General features: G+C 36.0%; 1 protein-coding gene across 6 annotated transcripts in view; it reads right to left on the reverse strand.

Moving 5' to 3' along the window:
- Positions 1-14628: 14628 nt before the first annotated feature.
- LOC126818283 (collagen alpha chain) overlaps positions 14629-26870 on the reverse strand; it is a 63228-nt gene continuing 50986 nt past the window's right edge. For 3 of the 6 annotated variants that reach the window (XM_050545606.2, XM_050545607.2, XM_050545604.2), the window contains 7 exons: positions 25580-25660; positions 25087-25269; positions 23478-23495; positions 23117-23188; positions 20937-20999; positions 20248-20292; positions 14629-17292 (listed from right to left, as the gene is read on the reverse strand). In XM_050545606.2, the coding sequence (XP_050401563.1) occupies positions 16520-17292; positions 20248-20292; positions 20937-20999; positions 23117-23188; positions 23478-23495; positions 25087-25269; positions 25580-25660 (1235 nt within the window). In that variant the 3' untranslated portion in view covers positions 14629-16519. Of the gene's footprint in view, positions 17293-19293; positions 19418-20247; positions 20293-20936; positions 21000-23116; positions 23189-23477; positions 23496-25086; positions 25270-25579; positions 25661-26870 lie in introns of all 6 variants that reach the window. The other 3 variants (XM_050545605.2, XM_050545608.2, XM_050545609.2) reach the window with 3 other exon arrangements.

Here is a 26870-nt window from a genome sequence, read left to right on the forward strand (position 1 = left end):
TGTATGTGGCCGGTGGCTTTAACGGGCCGCCACGCCATCACTGGAATCTGGATTGGGCTGGTATAATAGACTTTCTGGGCCGGGTGTGCTGGGTGTGGGCCGGAATTCGGAATCCTGCAATAGGGATTCCGAATTTCATCCAAAAATTTCATCGGATTCACCCGTCACTGTCGCCAGAAACGTCTGCCGATGGTTCGTAACTCCCAAAAAAAAATTCAATTTTAAGGCCTCGGCAAAATTTGATGATAGCTGGTCTTGACGATACAATGATAATACGTTAATTAATGATATGACGATATGATAATTTCACAGGTTGATGGTTGTAAATTACTTGTAGGTCGGGGTTTTGGCCTAAATGAATCAATTTATGAGATATATTATTTGACAGAGATAATAATCAGATAACCAAATCGCATATTTGGGGTTCATTTTTCAAAATTTTCATGGAGGAGAGCCCCAGGAACCCCCATCCGGGCTCCGCGGTCAGTAAAAGGGGCCGCTCCGACACGGGAGCCCGGGCCGGTTCCCGGCCCCAATCCGCCCCTGAGTGGGAGGGTGACCCTTCCACACCCTCCCTATCGCGCCTCGTGCCTCCGGCGTCACAGATTGTCAACATTTTATATAATTTCATTTGCGAACCCCTCCCCTAATATATATTTCACGGCTACGCCTCTGCATGTATGATAATATTATGGCCTTGATTGATTATCCTCGATTGTCTAAAAGTACGTCAGGGGGTTGGAGTGCCGAATGGTTAGCACGTGCGTGCTGTATCATAAAGCCTGTCATTGAGTCGTGGGTTTTCTCCGAGTCCTCCGGTTTCCTCCCACTGCTAAAGACCCCTACGCGCAAGCGAATTATTGAAATAAAAAAATTAAACCGTATGTTAGTCCCGAAATGACCTACATGTAGTTTGTGTCGAGTGGACGTTAAACCCCATTTCTCTAAAAGTACGTGCTCGGAAAGGTACCATTTCATGTTGGCATGCGTGACCAATCACATGATTAATTACATCATAATAGAATAATAGCCAATAGAATAATTAATGGCTGTGAATCTAAGAATATAATTAATAGAATGTGCGTTGTAGGTTAGACACAAGGCAGATTCTAAGAGATGGGAGATCGTTGAGGCTCAAGGGACACCATCCGGTTTCAGAACGCCCCGTTAAGTCGTAGGAGAATCATATGATGTATTGGGATCCGTCAGTAAACTCGTTCTACGGAATGGTGGGGTCGAGAGAGTGGAGAATTAATTTATTATAATTTACTAGCAGGATACCCGGCTTCGCTCGGGGGTCATAACTCCGAAACCGGAAGTGGTAAACTAACGCCACCTGGCCTATGTTACTCCCCGGTCCGAGCTACCCCTATACCCCAAATTTCAGACTCGGGGCAGACCTAGTGTAGCCGCCAACCCCGAACAGACCGGCTTCGCTCGGGGGTCATAACTCCGAAACCGGAAGTGGTAAACTAACGCCACCTGGCCTATGTTACTCCCCGATCCGAGCTACCCCTATACCCCAAATTTCAGACTCGGGCAGACCTAGTGTAGCCGCCAACCTCGAACAGACCGGCTTCGCTCGGGGGGTCATAACTCCGAAACCGGAAGTGGTAGACTAAGGTCACCTGGCCTATGTTACTCCCCGGTCCGAGTTACCCCTATACCCCAAATTTCAGACTCGGGGCAGACCTAGTGTAGCCGCCAACCCCGAACAGACAGACAGACAGACAGACAGACAAACGACAGTCACAAATATTAGTATAATAATAGATGCTTGTAACTATGTATAATATCTTACGTATTGGAGCTTAATATAAAACCGTAATCAAGAAACTCTGGTATTTGTTATTCCTGTTAATCATACTATTTAAGATGCAGTATATTCAATCACAATGTCAAGTCGTCATTAATGGAGAATGTCCGAATGACATTTAAAGATACGTCCTAACCAAAGAATTACAAATGCAACTAGAGACAATACTAGACGAACAAGGAGGGCTGTTCTAAATATGTAGTAAGAAACGATGCATGGGTTATACGCCGGATGTGGTAACCAGTGGCGGCGTCAAGGGTGGGGGGCAGGTTATAATCTGGTCTGCTCTCTGTTTCCACCCCCCCCCCCCCTAATAATTTTGGAAAATAAAAAAAAATATTTTGATACGTTTCGGTAATCAATACCTTCTAGGATGATTAATACCACCTTCCCACTCAGTCAGAAATTTGCATGTTGTAGAGTCTGAGTGATTTCTTACCAAGCCCATCCTGCTGTAAACCTACTATAAACAATAACACGCGAACCACTTGAGAAGTGCTTTTAACGATCCTCAAAGTTTTTGGGTATATAGGTTCAAAGCGGTGAGAATATGCATTCACTTGATACACTCACTCCGTCCGTTTGAAATTTCCCTCTCTGTTCGGATAAGCTGGTGATTTGGCGGCGAACAGTATCTGGTCAGCTCTATTTCTGAAATACTGCCCGGCTGCATTTCCGGCAGTCTATTTCACAAAATGTCGTGGCGAAAATATTCATTCACTTTGATTCACTCACTCCGTCCGTTTGACACTTTCCTATCTGGTCGGATAAACTAGTGATTTGGCGACAGGCGGTATCTGGTAAGCTCTATTTATCTCAATGATCAGTGCCTGAAATACTGCCAGACTGCATTTCCGACGGTCTACTTTTCAAATTTTCGGGGGCTTCGTTGAGGTTCGCAAGTCCGTTCATTTGACACTTTCTTCTCTGGGGTCGGATAGACTAGTGATCAGGCGACAGACGGTATCTGATCAGCTCTATTTATCTCGACAATCGTTGCCTAAATACTTTGGCGCTCGTGGGTGGGTTTCGTCGAGGTTCTGTCGTTTGACACTTTATCTTCATTAGCCCAGGTTAGGAGCAGAACAGTAGGACGTTAAACTCCATTTCATTTCATTTCATTATCTCAACTATCAGTGCCTGAAATACTGCCAGGCTGCATTTCCGGCAGCCTTTTTTTTCTAAAATTTCTGGGGGACCCCCCCTACCCGTAGTTGAAGCTCGTGCCTTTGCCCCCTTAACCTTGGACTTTGCCTCAGCTTTGCCCCTCCAACCACCGGCGGCTGGCACCGCCACTGGTGGTGACCGGGTTGTAGTGGTCCGCTTTCCACGTCTGACAGACGGCATGGTGCTACACATTCCAATACACATATCTAACTAACTGATTTGAAATTTTTAATACTCGAAATGTTAGTTGTAAAAGGTTCTTCCAAAAACTTTTCAATTGCTGACATGCATCAAAACGAGCACAGGCGATCGGAAACGTGAAAGTGCAAAGACAACAACATACCCCCTCCCCCCTCTCAACTCCCCTCCTCTCCCCTCCCCTGCATCACGCATCACTCATCCCGGCATCACTGACGAGGGGAAACCGCGCCGGAAACAAAACGATCAAGCAAACCTAATGAAAATGTTTAACATCAAACAAAATCTAACGAAGCCACTGTGCGACAGATAGACCCATCCAGGCGCAAGGTGATGTCTAGACAAGTGGCTGACCTATGACTTATAGAATTACTACTATTAATAATATACAGTAATGGTAAAATTTATTTACAAATCGCATAAATATACAGCTATGCTTAATACATAAATCAATATCATCATATAAACAATTGGTAATATACAAAATAGTTTATTTACAAATCACATATTATACATAAACCAGCTATATGAATAATACATAGTATTTTAGTAAATCACATAATAAAACAGCTATATCCATATTACAATATAGTATTTTAGTAAACCACATAATAAAACAGCTATATGCATAACACATAATAAAACAGCCATATACATAGTATTTCTGGGTTTTTTTGTTTTTTAGATAATTGCATAATTACATAGCTATATGCATAATACGTGATATTTTTAATACATCAATAGCACTCAACGTAGATCTTCTTAAGACATTCCATTCACTGAAAAAAAAATACATTATTTAAATATAAGTGATATACATCTAATTTGAAATGTTTAACGGCTTTATATGGCATTTGTTAGTTTTAACTGATATTAGTCCGGTTAAAAAAAAATCAACTAATATGTCTCTTTCATTCTGATATTGCTTAGTAGTTCTGATGGCACGTAAAGTCGAGGCCATGTGTAGACACTGGCATGCGCGTAAAAGAACCATTGGCCGGACAAAATTTCATTTTATTTTATTCTGATATACACTAATAATTTATATATATTTTAGCACAACCGTAAAGCTGCACTACTTTGTTTCGCGGTAAACGACGAAAAGATAACAGGTATGCCGACACAAACTGATTTCCACACTAGTTTAATAACATTTTAATATTTTAAAGTACTTTTCGTCCGTCTTGGGACTATATAATGTGTATATACATATGTATGAACACACATAAAGTTAAAATAAATCTATTTACCTTGGTTTCCATATGTTTAAGGTGGCTTCGATTCCTCTTAAGGAGTAGGGTCGTGTGTCCAGCCTCGTGGATTTTCTCCGGCTCCTCCGGTTTCCTCCCACTGCTAAAGACCCCTACGCGTAAGCGATTTATTGCAATGAAATTGAACCTTATATTAGTCCCAAAATGATCGAGTTTTTGTCGAGTGGATTTTAAACCCCATTTCTCTATCTCCGTCTCTCTCTCCATAGGTTTAAAGGCTAGGATGTTCTTCTCAAAGTTCTTCTGGTTAACATCATTAAGCTGAATATACGCCTCTCCTATTTTAACTGCCTTTTTAATAGGACCACTCTTACTATAAAACTTTAGTTTAATACCGAGCGTCTCTAATTGTCCCATAGTCAACTTTTTAAAAACAAATGTCTCATTCCAGCATGTGCCTGAGCTTATTTTTATATGTTTACTGCTTTTTTTCTGAGTCTTAATTGGCGTCAAGTATATTTTAACAAATACTTCCTTGCAACCAGTGTTTATATAAGGCATGATCTTAGCACGATGTAAAGTTACATTTAATAAGTTCGTTTTATGTACATGATTGATCGTAATTTCGACATCGCCATTTTGTAGATCATTTAAGTCATCTTTGCATTGGTCATCGATCTCCACTATATTCTCGGTTACCCCTTTTTCATCATTGGTTTCCAGGTTGGTTAAGATTTCTTCGGGATGAGTCTCCAAGTCGTGAACGGGTATGGGCGAGTAACTCCTTTTATATACTGACTTTAATGGCTGACTTTTTAAGTTATCGGAGATATCCAGAAAACTTGCATTGACATCTGAAACAGTTAAATAGGAGAGCACCGACAACTGATTTCTTAGTATGAAAGATTCCTCTGTAGATCGGCCGAGAAAGGGATTTTCGCATAGTACGGGGGAAGTGGGGATTGTAAATCCTGGGTTGGATCTAAATATTGCCGCCCGTTTCTGAGATGCCGTAGATGTAAGCTGTTGATATGTTGGACATTTGGAGTTTCCTACGGATTTGTATTGAAGACGCTCGTATATTCCAGTGAAGCTGAAATCAGTATTATCACAGCGAGAACTGTATCCTGAGTCGGGTCGCAATGTTGATGGTATCTTTATATTTTCCATTGTAACAACTTAACACCTGAAAATGAAATATAAAGTATTCTTGTCATTTAAAATCATAGGGTAGCCTGACACAATTTAAAATATCTATGGCGAAAAAAATCCACCTAAATGTTATCGTTCAACTTACCTGTTTCAGAAAGATAATTACTTAACTATCAACTTCAATATACCGTACTTCTTGAGGAATCTCATATTTTTAAAGACAATAGGTGTGATAAACATATGTCGGCATTATCTGATTCGTCAGTCTAGATTTTACCTATATTAGCGATTCTGTTATGGATAACTTCAGGTGTGATAGCACCTAAGAGAATCTTCCTATTTTAGGTTATAACGATATTTTTTCTTTATTTCAGACTCGACTTAGCGTCAAATGCTGGCATTTATTGAAACTATTGTATTTAGGAACACGAACATGGGGCATCGTATGATTACCTACTCCAGACTCCCTGATATCACTTCTTATTTGAGGGAGGGGGAAGGGTGACTGTGGCTAAGTCGATAAAACGCTGGCTCGCTAGCCTGGAGGTCGGGTGTTCGATCCTTGCATTGGCCGAGAAAGTTCATCCAGATTTTCCGGCGTGGTTCCCCCTTGTCAGGGCCTGACATGGACAGCTGTCTAGTCGTTCGTATGGGACAAAAACCGAGGTCCCGTGTACACATTGGCGTGCGCCTAAAAGATCCCTTGACAGTTGGAATTCGATATAAGAGTAGGCCGTAGTGACGCTGTCCAGGCGAATTGTCCCTCATAGCACACTGTATGGCGTATGCCCGTCTTCATTAACCCAGTTCGGAGCAGAACAGTAGGACGTTAAGCCCCATTTCATTTCATTTAATTTTTACGACAGTTGTGTAACACTCACATGAAAGCGAAACCAGGTTATGATGATGACAGCGTTGGTCAGAGAATAAACAGGCGTATTCCCTGGTCGAAACCATCGAGATGAAATGCGTATCACGACTCTTTCAAACGACCTCGGTAAACCAGCTTAGACCCACCTCCAAGACAGGAACCGACATAGAGCTCTTAAATTAACTTTCTTTGCGTTCAGATAACAAAATTAAGCAAGTTTACGGATAGTTGTTTCGTTCAAGACCAGCTTAACTTGGGTTTAGTTTGTTAGTTGTGTATCTTGTAAAATAATTTAAATTATTGTCTTTAATTGTTTTATTATCTTTATATTAAACTCAAAGAGAAACCAATTACTAAGACGTTTTTTTTTGTTTGTGTTGGGTATGAGATAAAAGGTTGTTACTTTAACTATTGTCATCTAAATGATGGCAATAGTCACCGGACTTGCTGTGGCTTACAAGGGTGATCCACAAGTTTTTCAATAGGCCAGACTGCCTCTGAAAAACTTCCGCAATCGTCTAGGAGTGAGATATTATTCTGGCCCCGTGGCCAGTTTAATCAAAGATATAACTGTTCTTTAAGCAAAGCAACATTGTTAATCACAGTTATTGCCGGATCTCGCACCTTCAATAGAAGGTTTGATCTCGCTTTAAAGAAAACTGTTGGTGTCAATCATTATCACATATGTGATAGAACTGGTTAAACGTGTTCCATATATAATTTAACACAACGAGTTATCTTTCTATATAACTGACTGAAGGGAAGAGTGATAACAGTTACACGGGCGAATTTCTGCTTACTAACAATTCCTTCGAAGACCAAAAGTTGTTATGTGAGACTGTGAGAGGAAATCTGATAATCCAAAAAAGTAATTGATAAGGGAAAACGAGAAAAATAGAAATCGTCCGTACATTCACTTGTTTTTATTCATTATATACGTAACAAAAACATGATAATGCACGGACTTTTTCTATTTTTCTCGTTTTCTCTTATCTAGTGACAGTCAACTATTTGTAGCCTGGCAGTCTATTTGAGATCAATTGATTAATTTTTGTGTAATATCATACTTAAAATGGATGAAATCGCGTACTGTAAACGGCGCTATAATTTCAAACCAAAATAGGATCGACAACGTCACAAACTCAGTGACACGGGCACATTAAAATTTACAGACCCATTTCTCTGATTTATGTCCAAATATTTACAAAACCATCTTTTAGAGACTAGATTGAATCCGCACGGAAAAAAAATCAAAACTTTCTTTAAAAATAAGTTTTCAGATTACACTAATTAACCTCGAGGGAAAACCAATTTATGAAATAAAATGGGGTTTCTACTGCCAAGCATGGACCTCGGTTTTTCGTCCCATCCGAACGACTATACGTTGTCCCTTGCCAACACTGCCGGAAATTTCCGATGAATTTTCTCGGTCAACACCGGGATCGACGTGGGACCTCCAGGTTAGCGAGCCAGGGTCTTACTCATTGAGCCACCACGGCTCCCCAAATCTTTATAGATTCTTGACATAAAACGCAAAAACTCAGATTTGTGACATTATAAAATGTAATTTTTATTCACTTTTGTCTACTTTGGCACTTGATCTAGGAGATCATCTCTTTTACATTTTGAAGTTTTTCAATACGTATTTTTCAAATTCTGAAAAGAAATATTCACTAGAAAACAATTACGTTAGTACTAAATGGCCTATAAAACGACCATCCCACAAATGAATTTCATTGGGCACGTGGCCTATAAAACCCACTCCTTTGTTCTATTACCATCAATATTTCCATTTACTGTCGTACAGAGTGTGTCAGTTCACGGACCAACATAACATGTTAATATAATAATGTCTTCAACAATTAGGACAAATTAAAGTTTACGTGTTAACAGCTTGGACAACGTGTGAACACATGAAGATCTGACAAGTTGCACTGGGAGGTCGCGTCAGGAGGCATACGATCGGCTTTTGACTATATGTCGTCAGACATTGATTAATCAATCAGCGTTGACGTTTCTAGGGGTGTACCCACAGTTCTGTGCAGATCACGCCAAGAACTCGCCGTAACAGACGGTTTCATTGGCTAATTCCTCTCAACTAGAACACCTGTTATATAACAACTCTTCCAGATCCTAGTGTTGTGAAGACAAGTAAAACAAAATTTTGAACTATAAAAAACGAAACGAAATAGGATCTGTGTTTTAATTAGATTGATATCTGCCTGAATGAAATGAAATGGGCTTTAACGCCCTACAGCTCTGTCCCGACTGGACTAAAGACGGCGGACATACGCCATACAGTGTGCTATGAGGGAACTCGGTTTTCGTCCTATCCAAAAGACTACACGTTGTCCTGTACCACTGGCAAGGGGGAACCACGGTGGAACTATCTGAACGATTTGGGATCATGGAAACAACTGAACCATTATTTTGTTTATCTTTTGTAGATTTACCAGCGTACATCATATGAAATATTAGCTTCTCTCAAAAGGCGATTTAAGAAGCTCTTCTTACTCTAGAGTCTCACTCAGACTAATAATTGGGACTTAACCGATGCCCAATTCACCATTCTGTCAAAGGGATTGAAGCTTGCACCGACCACAATGTCCCTCAACCATGACACCTATATTACCAACATCGAGAAAGGACAACGTCAACTCACTCACGGTGGTAAAGTCGATTCCCTAAGGCACCAAATAACCAGAATACTAACAAAGGCAAACACCAAACGAGTAATGTCTCCCACCAAGAAAGGAACGCCCTTAAATATCCCAAAGACGATAGAACCATCACAAAGCAACAGAATCAACAGACTCAATCGTGCTAAACAATCTTGTACCCAACATTTACAACATAGTATAGGAAAATCGTGAGAACAGAACAGAACAGGCGGAAGTGTTGCCATCATATGTTAGCAATCAATAGGAGTTAAACAAGTCAAATCATCCAAGTTTAGGACTTATGAACACATATGCGTGTCTTAATCGTGCAAAAATACAACCACACTAATTGCATGTCTCTACAGACCACCTTCTTCAGTGCAAACTGATTTCTTAAACGAGTTCAGTGATCGTCTCCATGAAGTTAACAGCAGTTAAGACATTTTCATATTTGGTGATCTCAACATTCATCTTAAAAAATCTGATGACACAATCACAAAACGGTTCGATGAAGTGTTAAAATCATTCAGACTTAGACAACATGTTTCTGATCCCACCACAAGAGTGGCCACATCCTTCTATAATAATAGCCAAAGAAGACGATGAAAGGCTAAGCCGTCTTAATGTCACAAATCAATTATTATCTGATCACTACACGTGCAATAGAGAAACCACCAAACCCCACCAAAACTATTACAAACCAAAACCTGAAGAAAATTTATATTATTGAATTAAAGAAGGGCATAAACAATTACGGACTATTTGAAAATTACGAAAACCCAAGAGGCTCATTCCAAATTCCAAATGCGAAATTCTAAATTCTAAATTCATGTCTTACCAATAAAATAGCACATTGGCATCCCCCTCAATTAAACAAATTAGAATTTAAATAAATTGTAATTTTACACAACTAGTGCTAGTTTACCTATCTGATGCCTGGGCCGGATAAACACCCGTTCTAAATTACTAGATTCGAAATTCCAAATTGCAAATTCGACATAATCACGTGACATTACAATCATCATGACTGCTGCAGAGAAGATAAGTGTCGCCGACGCGGCGGATTTGACCTATAATTTTACACAACTAATTAGTGCTAGTTTACCTATCTGATGCCTGCATGGGCCGGATAAACGACCGTTCCAAATTACTAGATTCGAAATTCCAAATTACTAGATTCGAAATTCCAAATTACTAGATTCGAAATTCCAAATTACTAGATTCGAAATTCCAAATTACTAGATTCGAAATTACAAATTACTAGATTCGAAATTACAAATTACTAGATTCGAAATTACAAATTCCAAATGCGAAATTTTGAACTACCAAATGTATTAAAGAAGCTAAACAAACTTATATCCTCAACAAACTGCAAGACGCATCAAATAATCCTAAACAGATTTACCAGATTATCAGCAGTCTAACTAAGTCTAAATCCAGAAACATATTACCAGATACTAATAACCTCGTAGGACTTACAGACAATTTCTCCGAATTTTTCCAGAACTAGGTTTTGAGACAGTCTGAATGAGGGTACAAAATGATATCTTTAAGGAAAAGGACGCCAATAAAACTGTATTTCTTGTTTTATTGGATTTTAGTGCAGCATTCGACGCCCTTGAGCGTCAAAGTGTGTTAAGACGACTTCCTGTAGAATTTGGCATCACAGAAACAGCTCTATCTTGGTTTACATTTCCAAACTGTGGTAGTTGTGGGGGGGGGGGTAAAGTTCCGTAAAGTATGGGGTACCACAAGGTTCGGTCTTAGCCCTCCTGCTATTCACGGCCTATACATCATCCCTTGGTACTGTCATACGCTACAATAACCAGAAGTAACAACTGTATGCGGACGACACCCAGCTTTACATAGGCATCAAGCATTCCAAGAATCAAGACGAAATTGATAAACTGGAAAAGTTTTTGTCAGAAATTCGATACTAGATGACGTCAAATAAGCTAAAGTTAAATGATAACAAGACCGAATTAGTTAAAATTGGATGCAAATACCATGTCGGTAAAACAAAAAGCGATTATTTGAAAACTGGTGACACTGTAGTTGAAGCGAACGCTAAGTCTGTACGGAATCTAGGTGTACAATTCAATTGTCTGTGTAATATGTCTAATAACATCACGTCAGTATAGAAGCCTATAACTACCATTCATAATTTCTACTTTTCGCCTCTTCAAAACACGAACGTCGAAAGTAGAAGTTACGACAAAATGTGAGACGACAACACGCTATACAAGCCAAAATCAACTCAAAAATAGCAAATTAAGACATAACACACAGTCATAATAGCGCCCCTCAATTTTTCCTAATTTCTTATTTTAGACTTGCATTTTGGCTTGTATACCGTCTTGTCGACTTTCGACTTAGTCATATTTTTGTATTTATTGAAGTCAGTAAGAAGGCGCCAACACGCATACCAAGCCAAAATGCAACTCGAAAAGTAGAAATTAGGAAATTATCACACCACGTAGAGGTCTTTAGCAGTGGATAGAAACTTGCCCCTGAATTATAGTGAATCCCCCCAAAATGCATCATCATTAACTTTACTGGTTTCGAAAAAACCATAAAACAGCTGATAAAGCTTGTTATCGTATCCTATATTTATTATATAAATTTTGTAAATTTAAATGAATAAAATATTGTTTAAATAAACCAATTTGACTGAAATTTTCAGCAAATTCTCTTTGCATTATCTAGTTTTTAACTACTATAGTGAGAAGTGTCAGCTCTTTATCTAATTTCTCATAATGTTTCTTGAATGGAAGATCCCATTCCTTTTTATTAAATGGGTGATATGATTTCAGTCTGAACTCGCTGATTTAATTACTTGGCCTTCAGGGGACCATTGAGGTTTTGTGGAGTCATTGTTCTAATGGTTTTTGTATTAAAGTGAAATGACGCTGCCGCTGCATATCTGTATCAACATTTTTTCACTGATAATATTAATTAAATTTCATCTCTTTCAGTGTGGTGTGATTATCAAAACCTGATCATATCATTGTCAATACTTCACAAGTTATCCATTAATCAATTTGGGTTTTTTTTCAGGTAAAGTGGTTTGTATCATATTGAATATTGTTAATTTTAGTATTACCTTCATCTACCTTGATCACTTTCATAATTACATTACGTCAAATAAGTAAAGTATCCTTCAAGGTAGTTAGAAGGGTGTCTCTGGTTGGTCAGCAGTCTCAGAATTAATCAAGTACTGTTGTGTACATGTATATATTATCTAGTTATATTGTGTATTTTATCATTGCTTGATAAAGACTAGAGAAGCCTAATCGAAAAGTCGCTCAATATTAAGCAGTAATTGTATTCCATAGAATTGTGACCTGTATATTCTAACTGTTCTCTTGTCAAATTCTTGCAAACAAAAGTTTTGATTCCAAGCTGTCCCCAAACTTTTCATTTTGGCCTTAACCACGAGTGGGGTTCTGCACCTTCTTTGTCATCACACAAACTTTTACGAATACTTGTTTACAAGCATTTGTATGCGGCAGTTTAATCATAATGCCACGCAAAATTACATCTATACTTGAATATTCATCAGTCCACGTAGAAAAATATTTTGATTTTGTTGTTAATTATTGATTTCAAATTGAATTAGCTATTAATTTACATATGGTTTGTCATCATTACTGTAAACTTGAATTTTCATTGGTCCACGTTAAAATAATATTTAAAATAAAACTAGTTGTTAATTTGCATGTTAATACTTGTGATTATGGATTCAAACCTAAGCATTCTACTATACATTGTTCATTTGTTTTAAATTAGGTTATAAGGTATTATCACAATAAGAAATCAGATGTTTTTGTCTGTTATTTGGACGCAAGTCGGGCCTTTGACCGTTTAAATTTTATCAAGCTCTTTAAGTTACTTGTCGAAAGAGGTATATGCCCGTTAATTGCTCGCTTATTGTTAAATTTATATACCACTCAAAATGTTCAAATCCGTTGGGCTCAATGTACAACACAGCCTTTTTGTGTCTCAAATGGTGTTAAGCAGGGTGGAGTTCTTTCCCCAATTTTATTTAGTATATATTTTGATGAATTGTTGTCTCGATTAAGAAACAGCAAATTTGGTTGTCATGTCGGTCACGTTTATACTGGAGCTCTGGCTTATGCAGATGATGTGACGCTTGTTACGCCATCTCGTCATGCCCTGACAAAACTCTTGCAAATAGCCAATGATTATGCTCAAGAGTATGATGTAAACTTCAACCCAGAAAAGAGTAAACTTGTTTTTCTGAATCACGATAGAACCAGGAATGACGATATAAATATTGACAGAATATTGTTCAATGGAAAATATATAGAATTAGTCAAATCTGAAATTCACCTAGGTAATTTACTTGATCACGATACAAAAGAATCTCAAGTCAATAGATGTATCAATAATTTTTTATCACGGGTCAATATAACTTTAAGTGAATTTCGATATGCCTACTCTTCTCTTAAATACAAATTGTTCAAAACTTATTGCATGCCTCTGTATGGATCCCAATTGTTAGACTATTCGCATAAGTCAATTGGTAAGCTGTATTGTTCATGGAGAAAGTGCATTCGACGATTATGGAATTTACCTCAACATGCCCACAGTAACTTATTAAATCTGATATGTTCGGATTATCCTATAAAAGTTCAGTTATTGAAACGTTTTGTTAAATTTATTCACACAGTACTTTGTAGCAAGAATCAGGCTACTTTTATATGTGGTCAGTTAGCTTTAAATGGTAGTTTGTCGTCTGCATGTAATAACTTGAATTTAATTTCATATAGATATAATATCAATAAGTACGACATAGGTAAATTGTGTGTCCATACTATACTACAGAAACTAACATCAATCGATAATGTTGATGATGTTACTATGCAAACTGTAAGTGCAATAAATGATATGATTTTATTAAGGGATCAAACGTTTTGTAAAACGGATAAAAACAATTTAAATGAAATTATTCATCACTTGTCCACATATTAGACATTTAACTATGAGAATGTATATTTTTTGTATATTTATTACTTTTCTCATAGTTTTGTAAGTATTTGTGTATTGTGTACTCAATTTAGTACGAAATAAATATATTATTATTATTAAAAACAATTTGTGGAGGTTTGGACTTGTGGTAGAGGTGAAATGAAATGGGCTTTAACGTCGTAGTTTTCTGATGGTAGAATGAAATGGGCTTTAACGTCCTACGTTTCTGCAACAGCCGGTCGAATGAAGACGGGCATACCCCATGTAGTGTGAGGTGAGTGGGAATTTGTCCGACAGCGGTGCTACGGCCTACTCATTTTTTTGAATTTCAACTGTGCACCTACCTCGGTTTTTAGTCCAATCCGAATGACTAGACACTGATCTTTCCCAGACCCTCCGTCCTGCATTAAAAACGATGGGCTATCTCTTTTATAATCATTTCTTCCATATTAAATTTAAGCCCTACAAAAAGGCTTACAAGTCTTCTGTCTTTTAAAAGCACCCTTACAGAATGCGCACACAATTGCCACACACGAAATGAAATAATAGACAATTTATAAATACGAAAGTTCTTTTTTTATTATTAAACAGGCTTTTTAGACTACAGCTTTCTATCACCTTATATGTAATTTACGATTAGCTTTTACACAAAGTTACATTCATTTTTTATACATATTTATACTATCAATCTTTGTACGTACATAAAGAACTAGTCTATCTACATAGCACAGATTATAATAAGTTAGGCAGTGCAATTTAAGTTCTAGTTTGTTTTTGTTTGTTTTGTTTGGGTTTATTTGGGGGGGGGGGGCTCGATAAAATAATACCCACTGATCGAGTCTCATGAAAATTTCAAAACAGAAAGAATGTTTGTTAGACTAAAACCTTTTGAGAAGAGCAATCCAATATTTTTTGCCTTCAAATCGACTCCACTCCCACCTCCCTAGTAAATAGAAACAAAAGTTTAATAAGTGTCCCCGAAGAAAAACAATACAAGTGTTGCTATGTCCTTGATGGCATTTTATCAATCAAACATTGTTGTACTCTAACTGAAATTTCGATCAAATTGGTTCAAGTATTATTATGAAAGCATGTAACGGTAATTGACCAACAACCATCATAAGCAATGATGTAAGTAAATAGACATTTATGTTTGCTTTGTCTATACCAAAATATAGGTTATAGAGTTCGAACGAAAATAATTGTTCTGAAATTCGTAATACTAAATATGAACCGTACATGCAACTTAATGTTGCAATATTCCAGAAAAAAAGGGCAACTATAGAATAAGACAATACACCATAAAAATGAATATTCTCAATTTATTGATTTCACGGCGCCATGTTTATTGTATTAGTCATATCTTTCAACAACTGGCGGACAATCTATTTCTATCAATGAACATCGACGTCGGGGTTGTATTTAACATGTTTTTTGTAGTAATTATTGTCGAAATTACTATATAAACAAGCCATTTTAGAACCATGAATTGAATACGGAAAATGTTTATTGACAATCTGGTGCAACGCGGCTATAATTTTACAATTTTATCTACCTTATTAAACAAACATTAGTCTAAGGTCTTCTTTTTACAGATATATACATATTAGATATAAGGCAATTTTTACAATTCACATACACATTTTAATACAATAATTTGGATATCTTTTAAACGCTATCTTGAATTATATCATTTTTATTAATAATTTGAAATGCTATTTTAATTATAATTTATTTATTTACAATCGTGGTCTAACACTAAATTTGGCAAATATTTTATTACATCTATTAATAACTAGGCCCTATGTTTAATTTATTTACAATCTGCAGGCTAAAAATTGACTTCAGTAAATATTTTGATAACCTTACTTTCTAAAAACATCATAAATTGGTATGAAATGTTCATACATTAAATAAGCTGTGCCAACTAATATGTAATAATATTGCAAAGGGCATTTATAAGTTATTGGTAAATCACGTGAACAGATAGGCTGGATAACCTGCTCTAAATGACACCAGACTTGTCCTTTTGTCGTAACACTATTCTCCACAATCGCCCGAGGAGAGTTGTCTCCCCTTGCAATTCAAACTTAGCCCGTTTTCCATGAACGCGTTTTCGCCGGTTGCATTTGCACTAGACTGATTTTCGCCTGTTACATGGAAAAGGTCCAATTACATTTGCGTTAGACGGACATTTTTGCCCGCGGATAACGAGACTTACATGGGAGAATGTATTCTGACTTCAAGTCAGAAAATGAGAGACGTAGAAGCGAGTCTGGCGTATAAAAGAAGGCTATAGGTAGTCTATAATTGTTTCATGTCCCAAAAATCATTAAGCATAACATGTTATAATAGTTCTTTTCATTTCCTATTTGTGCATATTGTTGTGTACGTTAAATAACCATGTACTTTATATTTATACAATATATACACTGATTCTGTTAAGTTAATCTTAATCCAAAAGCATTGGATATCTTATTTGTTTTCCATTATCCCATCCATATATCTTATTATCGTTGGGGTTATAGGACACCATCACGTTTAGTTGGTATGGATTTGTAAACCGTAATATCTCAAATGGAGAAACCCTTTTCTCCTCGTAAATGTCAAATGCATAGTCTATGTTGGTAGATGTCTGGTTGGTATTTTTCATGAAATATGCTATACCACAAATAATTATTCCATTGCCATAAGTTCCACGGTCAATGTCCAGCTCCCAGCTTTTCATGACACTCAAAGTTAAGGTATTCAGTCTAGCAACCCGAAGTTTCTTTGTTCCTCTCACCACACCAAAAATTACCCACAGACCATTTTCATCCACCGCGAAATCATAGTAACTTTCTCCGGTGCTATACAGAAAGTGCTTTTTCCTATATTCGGAATTTTTCAAATCCACAAGAGCCACGGCACTTTTTACACTGAGGTCATACCGAACAATTTTATTCCATCCTTTAGCCTGGTAATAAAAACATCCGTGATATACGACATGACCAGTACCAAAAAAGGGAATATTTCCAAGATTATATACTTCTGGGGAATACCCTTTTTCATTGAAATTATTTACATTCGCATATTCATACAGTTTGTCTCCTGATTTTCCACGAGTCACCCATATTTTATCTTTCATTTCAGGTGTGGTTGCGGAAGGATCTTTCATCCAACTGCCGTGAGTAGGCCCCAAATGTCCCTCATAAAGTGGTTTTCCAATGATTTTAATGCGACAATCTGTAAATAAATGAACAGTATTAAAGCATTATAACAATATTAACCGTAAACTGAAATAAAACTACCCAATCGATTTGAGGACACGCCAGATTGACCGAGTCTGCATTGTTGACCAATCACAGCCTAGTATCTATGAGAGTTTTTTTTAAAAAATATTGTTAGATCCTACCATGCTGAATTGTTTTTATTCTAATTTTGAAAAATGTTTCCATCACACGTGACTATCAGAAAAAGAGCTTACGATTCGAAGTTGTAAGAACAAGGGTTCATATAAAGGCGAAATTATACAAACTTATCCATGTCAATAATGTACTACTGTGCAGTAATTTGGACCACACTAACAAGCCCAAATATCATTCAAATGCTAATTGGTAATTTAACAGATGATATCCTAGGGCGTATCAAAATCTCTGTGTTTGACAAACACTTTTTGGTCAAGGTAATAATTATAAAACCGCATCATTTTAACAAGACAATTACAAGAGTGTAATAAGTTATTAAAGATGGGTTCCCGCGTACAAACTCGGTGATTTAATGGTATATATGGACCAAAAACATATTCAAACTAATTAATTTGTCATAATTATGCTTCAAACATTGTAATTGCGAAGGAATGCCCTGCTATTAAAATTCGATCAACCCAGGTCATGTTTACGTCACGTCTTGGGAGTCAGGGGAGCATTCATTGCATACATAAGACGATGTTGTGTTTAATCGTTTACTATTTATTACAAATATCGAATCCTAATTAAATTCTCGGATTATCCACTACCCGCGTCTTTTTCCGTCATTTTTATCTCAGAAAGTATTGTACGTTTAACTCTTCATAAAGTTTATCTAAGATTGGATATCTCTACTTTCCATATATACCAAAATTGCCATACTTTTATTGGAAATAACCACCCGATAAATACTTTTCGGGGAACCCATCTTTAACTAAGATTTTGAATTTTATTTTTAAATGTAGTAAAATCAAACCAAATACTACAACAAGTCACCAAGCGATTTAATCTCTTGTGTTTGGAATCAAATGTGAAATATATTGTAAACATCCAAATTTAAGTGGTTGTTGATTGGCCTATGTATGAATCTCGATTCCTTTATATACAAGAATGAAACGTCTGCGTTATAATCATAGTATGGTGCTGTATCGGTGATTGTATCATTAATTGGAAAAAATAAATTAGACAAAGAATTTACCAAATTCGACCTAACACAATGTTGGCTAATATTTCGCACATTTACGTTATATTGATAAGAAAATATTTAGAACTAATTTGTGATTAACATAAATTGATTTTTATTGTTAACTGTGAATTCCATTAGAAAATATTTGCTATCTTCTTGTACTCAAACTTAAGCCACGACCTTAAACTAGCTAGCCATGACCTTGAACTAGCTGGCCACGAGCTTGTGCCAGTCAGAAAAATTTGCTATCTTTAATCAGCCTTAAATCAAACTAATTGCAAAATATGCACATTAATTTGGAAATTCGGAATAGTTTTAGCTTCGTTATATAAAGACTTTCAAATCTCATCCCTTGTTTATCTCTCAGTAACGTCGTTAAATGTAAACAAACAGTATTTTGGTATAATCTTTAAGTGGCATTTAGCGATTGGGAAACACATTAACAGAATACAATTTTTATGGGAAACAATCACTTGTTTTATTCTAAAAGCACGACGTTTCGACAAGTATCCTCTTAGCGTTATCATTGTGCTTGATAACGATAAGATTTAAGAATCTAAGCTTTCGAACGTTTCGTGAAGAAAATTTGGGAGGTTTAAGGATGCAGTAAAAGGTAAATGGCAATCATAATATATTATCTTTATACACTATGCAAGGACTGAACATATAAGGATTAATAACAATATTAAGACCTCAAGGGGGTTCAGGTCTCTGTTGGGAAAGGGTAAGTGTTACTTAGTACTTACAAAAAAAATAAATAAATAAATAAATAGCATGCACAAGTAAATATGGTGAAGTTATAAGCATTCGTACGTTAATAAAAACAGCAAGCAGATTAGTAGTATGGAAGATCCGAGAAGTCGGGATGAGAGGTTAATCTTGTGAGTAGCACCAGAGTTACTTCCCCTTGCAGATCGGGAACCTGAAAGATAGAGGGCTGAAAATATGAAGATATTTTATAGCACACCAAACAAACAACTTGTGCTGTCTGAAGGCCCATTGTTTGGATTGTAAAGATTAAGCAACGTTCTCCGTGCAATTACAATCAAGTTAATTTAAACTGAAATCAATCTCATATTTCCATATTTCTTTGAATACGGCCAATAAACATACATATAGATACATGTATATAGTTTTAGAAGGTTAATGAAGAAAACATGCTATTTGGAACAATAACTCCCAGATAGCAAGACGTGAACAAAAACAAAACCCATTTTCATTAATTAGTGTGGACACTTATTGACATATAGATTTTTTTTTCTATTTATTTCATTTAAAAGATTTAAATGTACAAAATCATTTACATTTTTCTTGCTAACTGACAATTATCTGGTAATGATATGTATGTATGTGTGATATAATTTGGGAAAACATCTGAATTAAAACTAACATGACATGAATCCCAAGAAACTAGTACACTCATTCGTCTGAATTTTTACTCAAATAATAAATAGTGCCTGGTTAAAACAAAACCATTTGAAATGAAATATGTTAGGCATGAGTAACCAGGATGACTGAGAAATAATATTAGAACATCCTAATTTGTTTCATTTCCCTAAAAGTGGAGTAAATGCTGCTAAATATATAATTTTGGAAATCAATGACGCTCAACAAAGAAATAATACTAGAACATCCTAATTTGTTTAATTTTTCTAAAATGGGGCAAATGGTGGCTGAGATCTAATTCCTGTAGTTCTTGGGGCTAGGTTAAAATTTCAGAAGTAGTATATAAGTTTCTGGTCCTCTGTCACATCAGTATATACTTACACCTGGTTCTGGGGGGTATTGTAGGTATAGGCGTGGTCGTTGCTTCTATATCAATAAGACATATTTTAAATACTATTATAAAAAAAGGAGCTATTTTGTTTAATGGAGTTCGTACGTTATGATCTAGTCATTGGAATGAAATGGGATTTAACGTCCTACTGTTCTTCACTGTCCAGGCTATGAAATGAAATAGAGACTACCGCCCTACCTTTCTGCACAAACTGGGCTAATGAAGACGGCCATGCGCCATAGATTGTGCTATAGGGAAGCTTTACCCTTACAGCATAGTTTCCACTGCCCACTCTTCGTCGAATTGCAACCTGTCATAGGTTCTTTTACGTGCACACCGACGTTAACGCGGGGTGTCTATTTTTAGTCTCACCCGTGCACCGCAAGTCCAGCGACACTGACAATGTGAATTCAGACGAACTTCTCGGCTAACACTAGGATGGAGCAGGAACATCCGGTTTAGCGAGCATAAAAGGAAGTATATTTTGGTTAATTAGCGGTTTAATAAACGCTTTAATAAACACCTTTATTAACCAAAATATGCTTCCCTATTACATAGTGTAAACCAATTAAATTTTACAAACCGAGAAGAGATCTGTGTACTATACTTAATTCAATTTAATCAGATAAATTACTAAATTTATAACGGGAAGATCGATGTCGTTAGATACCTCACTTACCAGTAGTTGTCGTTGTCGTAATCGTTGAAGGCGGAAACTTTCTAAAGTTGTCAGCACAGTGAACTGTGAGAGAGAAAAAAAAAATTTTGTATGTAAATATATTTTGTATAACAACATGAAATAAAATGAATGAATATTAGAAACAAATATACAAGATTAATTTGTGACATCTCTATTTTTATACTAAATCTTTAATATCTGTGTAACGGATTTTTTTATTTGTCTTATTATCGTTGCCTATGGCTAGTTAAACCTATTTTAAATACCAAATGCACACTTTCTGTAATTTCCAAAGTAAGATATATAAATTTAATATAAGACGATATAAGCTCTAATATAATCTTTTACAAAATAAGAATAATAATAATAAAACAAAACCAATGTTACATTTTATTTAATAAACCCGTGTCACTCCAAATCTTGGACTTAGAGCTTTTAACTTTATTGTTTAGGGGGATTTTCTTTTTGTTTATTTTTTTGTTTTTTAAATTCCCCTGGCATAGCAATGCCAAACACATAGAATAAATGAAAATCCAATTTTCTAAATTGCCAGATAATATTTTATTGGTAACCTAAACAGAAAAAAAAAATCGTAATATAAAAAATATTGAAATTTTATGAAACTAAAGAAAGGCTTTACCGTCAATGATGAAACTGGTTTTCTCAGATATTCAATTGTCAGACTACTATATAAAGTGTCAGGATTAGATTGAGTAGTTCATTGGGCAAGAATAGAAAGCATGTAGTGTATTTATCATCCATATCAATATAATATTGGTCGGATGTTAAAACTATCAGTTTTCTCTTCCCTGATTGACAACTTTATCACTTCGGAAATAGAAAAATCTGGTATTTCGCTTGTCCGGGAATACGAGCGTTTTCTCAAGGAAACGTGGATCACAGACACCATTTTAGTTTCGTTCTATTACCGTTATGACGAAATAAGGGGACTAATGTTAATCATAGTATGCAATATATTTCACATTAATTTTTCAAATTATTTCATAGTTGAAACACCCTGTCTAGACAATCCAGACAGTACATTAGTAACGATAAATAATTCATATTTACATTAAAGATTATAAGCTGGATTTTTGTGAAAAAAAAGCGCTGGAGTAAACAGGTCTTGCACATTTTGAGAGAAGAATGCTTATAGGTTGGTGCTATTATATTACAATTTGTCCCATAAGAATGGTCCCACTAATCACTGACAAGAAACGTCGAGGGCGTTTCTTTTGTCAATAGCGCCCAGAATATTCCACAAAGTAACCAACTAGGTCAGACATGTTATAGATATGCACAAGAATGATAAATGACAAACAGAAAGTTATAAAAATATCGTGCGTTTAAAGTTTTAAAATCGTCTTAAATGTCCTAATATTCGTGTTTTCTTCTGGTGTACTAGTTTTCAACGTTTCGAAATCAGGCAACTTTGCGCAGTACGACCAGGTCATTCCTGCATGATGAAAACGGTTTTTGTTTTCTCTAAAACATGTCACTTATGATTTATGATCAGCAAAATTGGTTCATTCATATCATTGTTTCATTTTCTAAGCAGCGGCTGAGAATCAACACTGTGCTGTGCATTAATATATTTGTATTTCTGAGTAACGTGCCACAGAGAAAAAAAAATATCGCTTCATGTCAGAAAGTGACGAAACATGGAATGTCACGGGCAACTTAAGACCATTTCTTACTCATTTTTCAACGTTCACTTACGACCTTTTAGTTTTGTTATATTCACGAAAAACCAATACAGTTTATAGAATAACATTTTATATCGAATGTTATCATGGTGTATTTAAGTTAATTTTTAACTATATGTCACTCACAAAATCATGATTTACACTATGTATTTAAGTTAATTTTGGACTGTATGTCACTCATAATCTTATTTTTAACTGCATTTGACTCTTATATCATGGTGTATACTGTGTATTTAAGTTAATTTTGGACTGCTTGCCACTCACAACCCTATCATGACGTATACTATGTATTTAACTCAATTTTGGACTATATGCAGCTCAAAATGTTATATCATGGTGTATGCCACTCACAACCATATATCATTCCCAAATGACGAATAGTAAACATTATCAATAAATTTGACTTGCTATATATAGTAAGTTGTCGTGCGTTTTTTAATCGGGTCACTTCTTTATGTAATAGAGTTACCTTACCTTCGCAGAAACCCCTATCTCCTTTATCACCTTTACTGCCACGTGGACCACGGGCGCCTGAAAATTCGTATCCTTTTAAGGTAAGCATGTTGGAAAGGAAAACAATCGTCAATATTTATTATAATCATAAATATAAAATATACAGAACATCTAATAATAATCACATATTTAATTAGCAAGGGTAATTATTACAAGAGGGATATGTTGATATATTCTTCATCAGATACAAAAAGGGCATTTTATATCCCTTTTGTATTCATTTATGTATTCTCATCCACCCACCCGTAATAAGCGATGAGTTTATATGAAAAAAAACAACAACAATACAAAAAAAAACAACACAACGTTGAAACAAACATACCTGGCTCAACGGCTTCACCTGAAATTACAAAAAAAAACTATGATTGGGTTTCACGAAATGCATAATCTAATAGATGTCAGTCAAATCACTTTTTCTGGGTGAAGTTATGAGTGTTTAAGGTTTTGACTGTCAAGTACATTTACCAATGCTGCGATAAGTCTCCATTATCCATTTTATCGTTAAGTTAATAAATGGCGAAGGTATTCTAATCCATTTAATATCTAAGCTATCTGATGACACAGAGAGTTGATTATGGGCTTGTAAGTAAGCTGAATACATATCTAAATACTAATTTCTATAGCTTGAAAAAAGAAATGCTATAGGCAGATTTAGCTCTTACATAATGCATCTATATAGTATCACTAAATAGACCAGGAATCGAGTATGACGTCCTCGCCGCCAACTTGGAAGTATGACGTCATATTAAAAATCAAAGTCTGTCGATCTCCAGTTCCCCAAGGTACATGTTCAATCACCCCATGTTTCATGTTGATCCTTCTTGAATTGGCAGAGCTCTATACTTTTTTCGAAGAGCATCGCTCCCAAAAAGAACATTAAGACGAGTAGAGCTTGGGACCCAGTTCTTGGTCCACATAAAAAATGATAACAACAATAACAGCGTGTTGTTTTTATCCTTGGACCCCTCTGGAAGTTAACCACAGATAGTAGGCGGGTACTTGTCTGTAAAATGTTTAGTGTCATAACAGATAGTCCTCAAATTAAAGAAAGATTGGCAAGAGATGTGTCCACTAAATGTATATAATATTTGATATACCCGCGTGAAAGATAATGAACCAAGATGATCGATATGGGATCTCAGGAACCAAAATAGGTTCTCTTGGAAAGACGGTCCAATACACAGACCTAGCATACAAGCTATAATTAGTTAAAACAGTATTTATTACGAACATATTTACAGGCATAAAGAATAGGATACAAAATAAAACAAGCCAAGTAGACTTATATTAATTTCCTTCCTTAAAGATACATTATGGGAGATTAGATAAAGAGCTGGCATTTCTCACTATAATAGTTAAAAAAATAGATAATGTAAAGGAAATTTGCTGAATTTGATCCACTCTGAATCGAGAATTTAGCGATTACATTTTGGGCCTAGCCTCGATCATCATTACTAAAGTCCGTACGATAATAAACATAGTCTCAATTGTCCATTATAATCCAGTAAATATTGCAGGCTAGCGATGACATCGAGAGTTGATTATGGTCTGGATAAGTTAATTAATGTCTAATTAATAAGTTAGATAACATTTCAGGCCTAAAGAAAGACCTGCGTGTTGGCAGATTTAGCTCTTGCATAATGTATGTTTAAGTTATAATTGGTCGAAATACGTACTCAACAGAAATACAACTGAACAAAGTCTGGATCTACTTCTGTTGAGTGGAGCCCTACAGTTTTGATATTTGTGTTTATTGTCTCTGCCTGCATCATATTGTGATCCAGTACTTACTCAGACTGATTTGGATTCCCCATCCGCTATGAAACATTTAAGGAACTGTTGCTGATCCCCCCTCATTAATTGTCTTAGGTATCAGATAATGGGAATCAAATATGGAGAAGTATCCACTATTGTAGACCAATTTTACTTACAGAAGCATTCTCCCTTTTCTCCAGACCAACCTCGGTCACCTCGATCTCCTTTTAGTCCCTTTAAACCTGGCACACCTGGTACTCCGCTTGTTCCTCTCTCACCCTTCTCACCAGTTACACCATTATCTCCCCTCTTACCTCTTTTGCCTGGCTGTCCATCCGTACCATTTCTACCAGGTTCACCTGTAAAAATTCAACACATGAATCAAATGGGAGTGTGCGTGCGTGCGTGTGTGTGTGTGAGGGGTGGGGTGGGGGCGTGCTTTCGTGAATACATCTATGATAGAAATGTACATTGCTTTTGAGTCAATTCTGTGTGTGGAATAAATTAATTGGTTATTCTAAACTTTATATTGCAAGGTTATGAGGTTAACTTTATATTGTAAGGTGAGGTTATTCTAAACTTTATATTGTAAGGTTTTGGGGTTTACTTTAAACTTTATTTCAAACCACTGTTTCCATACATTTTCTGAATCATAATAAATTATCATACCTGGAATTCCAGGTACACCATTTTTTCCGTGTTTACCAGGTGGACCAGGGTTTCCTGGGGGCCCCATAGGTCCAGTTGGTCCTGTAACAAACAGACAAAACACATTGTAATAATACTAATAATAAAACGCGTTTTCGACAATAATGAGTTAATGAGTAACAACAGCAAATGGATTCGTCACATGAGACTAATTCCATATTTATAAAAAAAGGTATATGGAGTATGATAAAATAGGTATATGGAGTATGATAAAATATGTACATTGAACATGATAAAATAGGTACATGGAGTATGACCAAATAGATCTGTAACGATTGCAGACATACTGATCTTAAAGTGATCCAAAAATTTGTGATAGCAACCTAGATGGTAAATATCACTGTTTCACAATTTCAATTGAACAGTTTGTCAAGGATCAAGAAGTCTTTATAGAAAGCATAGCTGATAAGGTCAGAAACATATACACCGGAAGCTGGTGACTGGGAAATGGTGCTACAGGTAGATTGATAATTAACTATGGGAAGATTGAATTCGACACATATGACATTATAGCTGACAATTTTCGTTTTGGGTCAAATTTTCGAGACGCAAATTCCCAAAAGGGTACACAATTGTCACACACATTGGTACCATCCTCCTGCATATCACATTCGTATTTATACCTAGGATTTCATTTTTATTTTTTGTTCCTTCATAATTAGATCTCTGGAATAGACAAAAATGTCAAAAGAGCTAAAGGTAGCAGTGGTAGAGACTCTGGAAAGTGATCCTGACTGTAAATTTTGGGGTAATTCTTTTTGATTTATGTCGAATCCATATCTGATTAATGTCACTGCGGGGGTATATAGCTGACAAATTAGCAGCCTTTAAAATAGATGTTAACATTTGAGAAAGGTACTTTGCTGGAGAATTGCTATATTAGGCTGTCTGAATGATATCATTCTAAAATTACAAATCCACCTACCTATTTTTTCAGATATGTTCACCAAAGTAGATAAATGCCATCTACCATTATATATTTAGGTCAATTTGACGTGGGATCAATAATCATGTAAGAGATTGTAATTGAGAATTTTTTTTTTATTTTTTTTTAGAGAAATCTGTGACACATAATATTATTGACATGTTGACACCCTTAACATCTTGTAGTAATGAAATGAATTGGGATTTAGAGGGCGGTGCCCTACCACAGATAGCCAGTTGTGCTGTCGATTAAACCGGGCGAAATGTTTAATGTTTAACAGAATTCTAAGGTGAGGTGTCTACTCGACACAAACTAGGTCATTTCGGG

The sequence above is a fragment of the Patella vulgata genome, chromosome 4, assembly GCF_932274485.2.
Source record: "Patella vulgata chromosome 4, xgPatVulg1.2, whole genome shotgun sequence".
NCBI classification, from domain to species: domain Eukaryota; kingdom Metazoa; phylum Mollusca; class Gastropoda; family Patellidae; genus Patella; species Patella vulgata.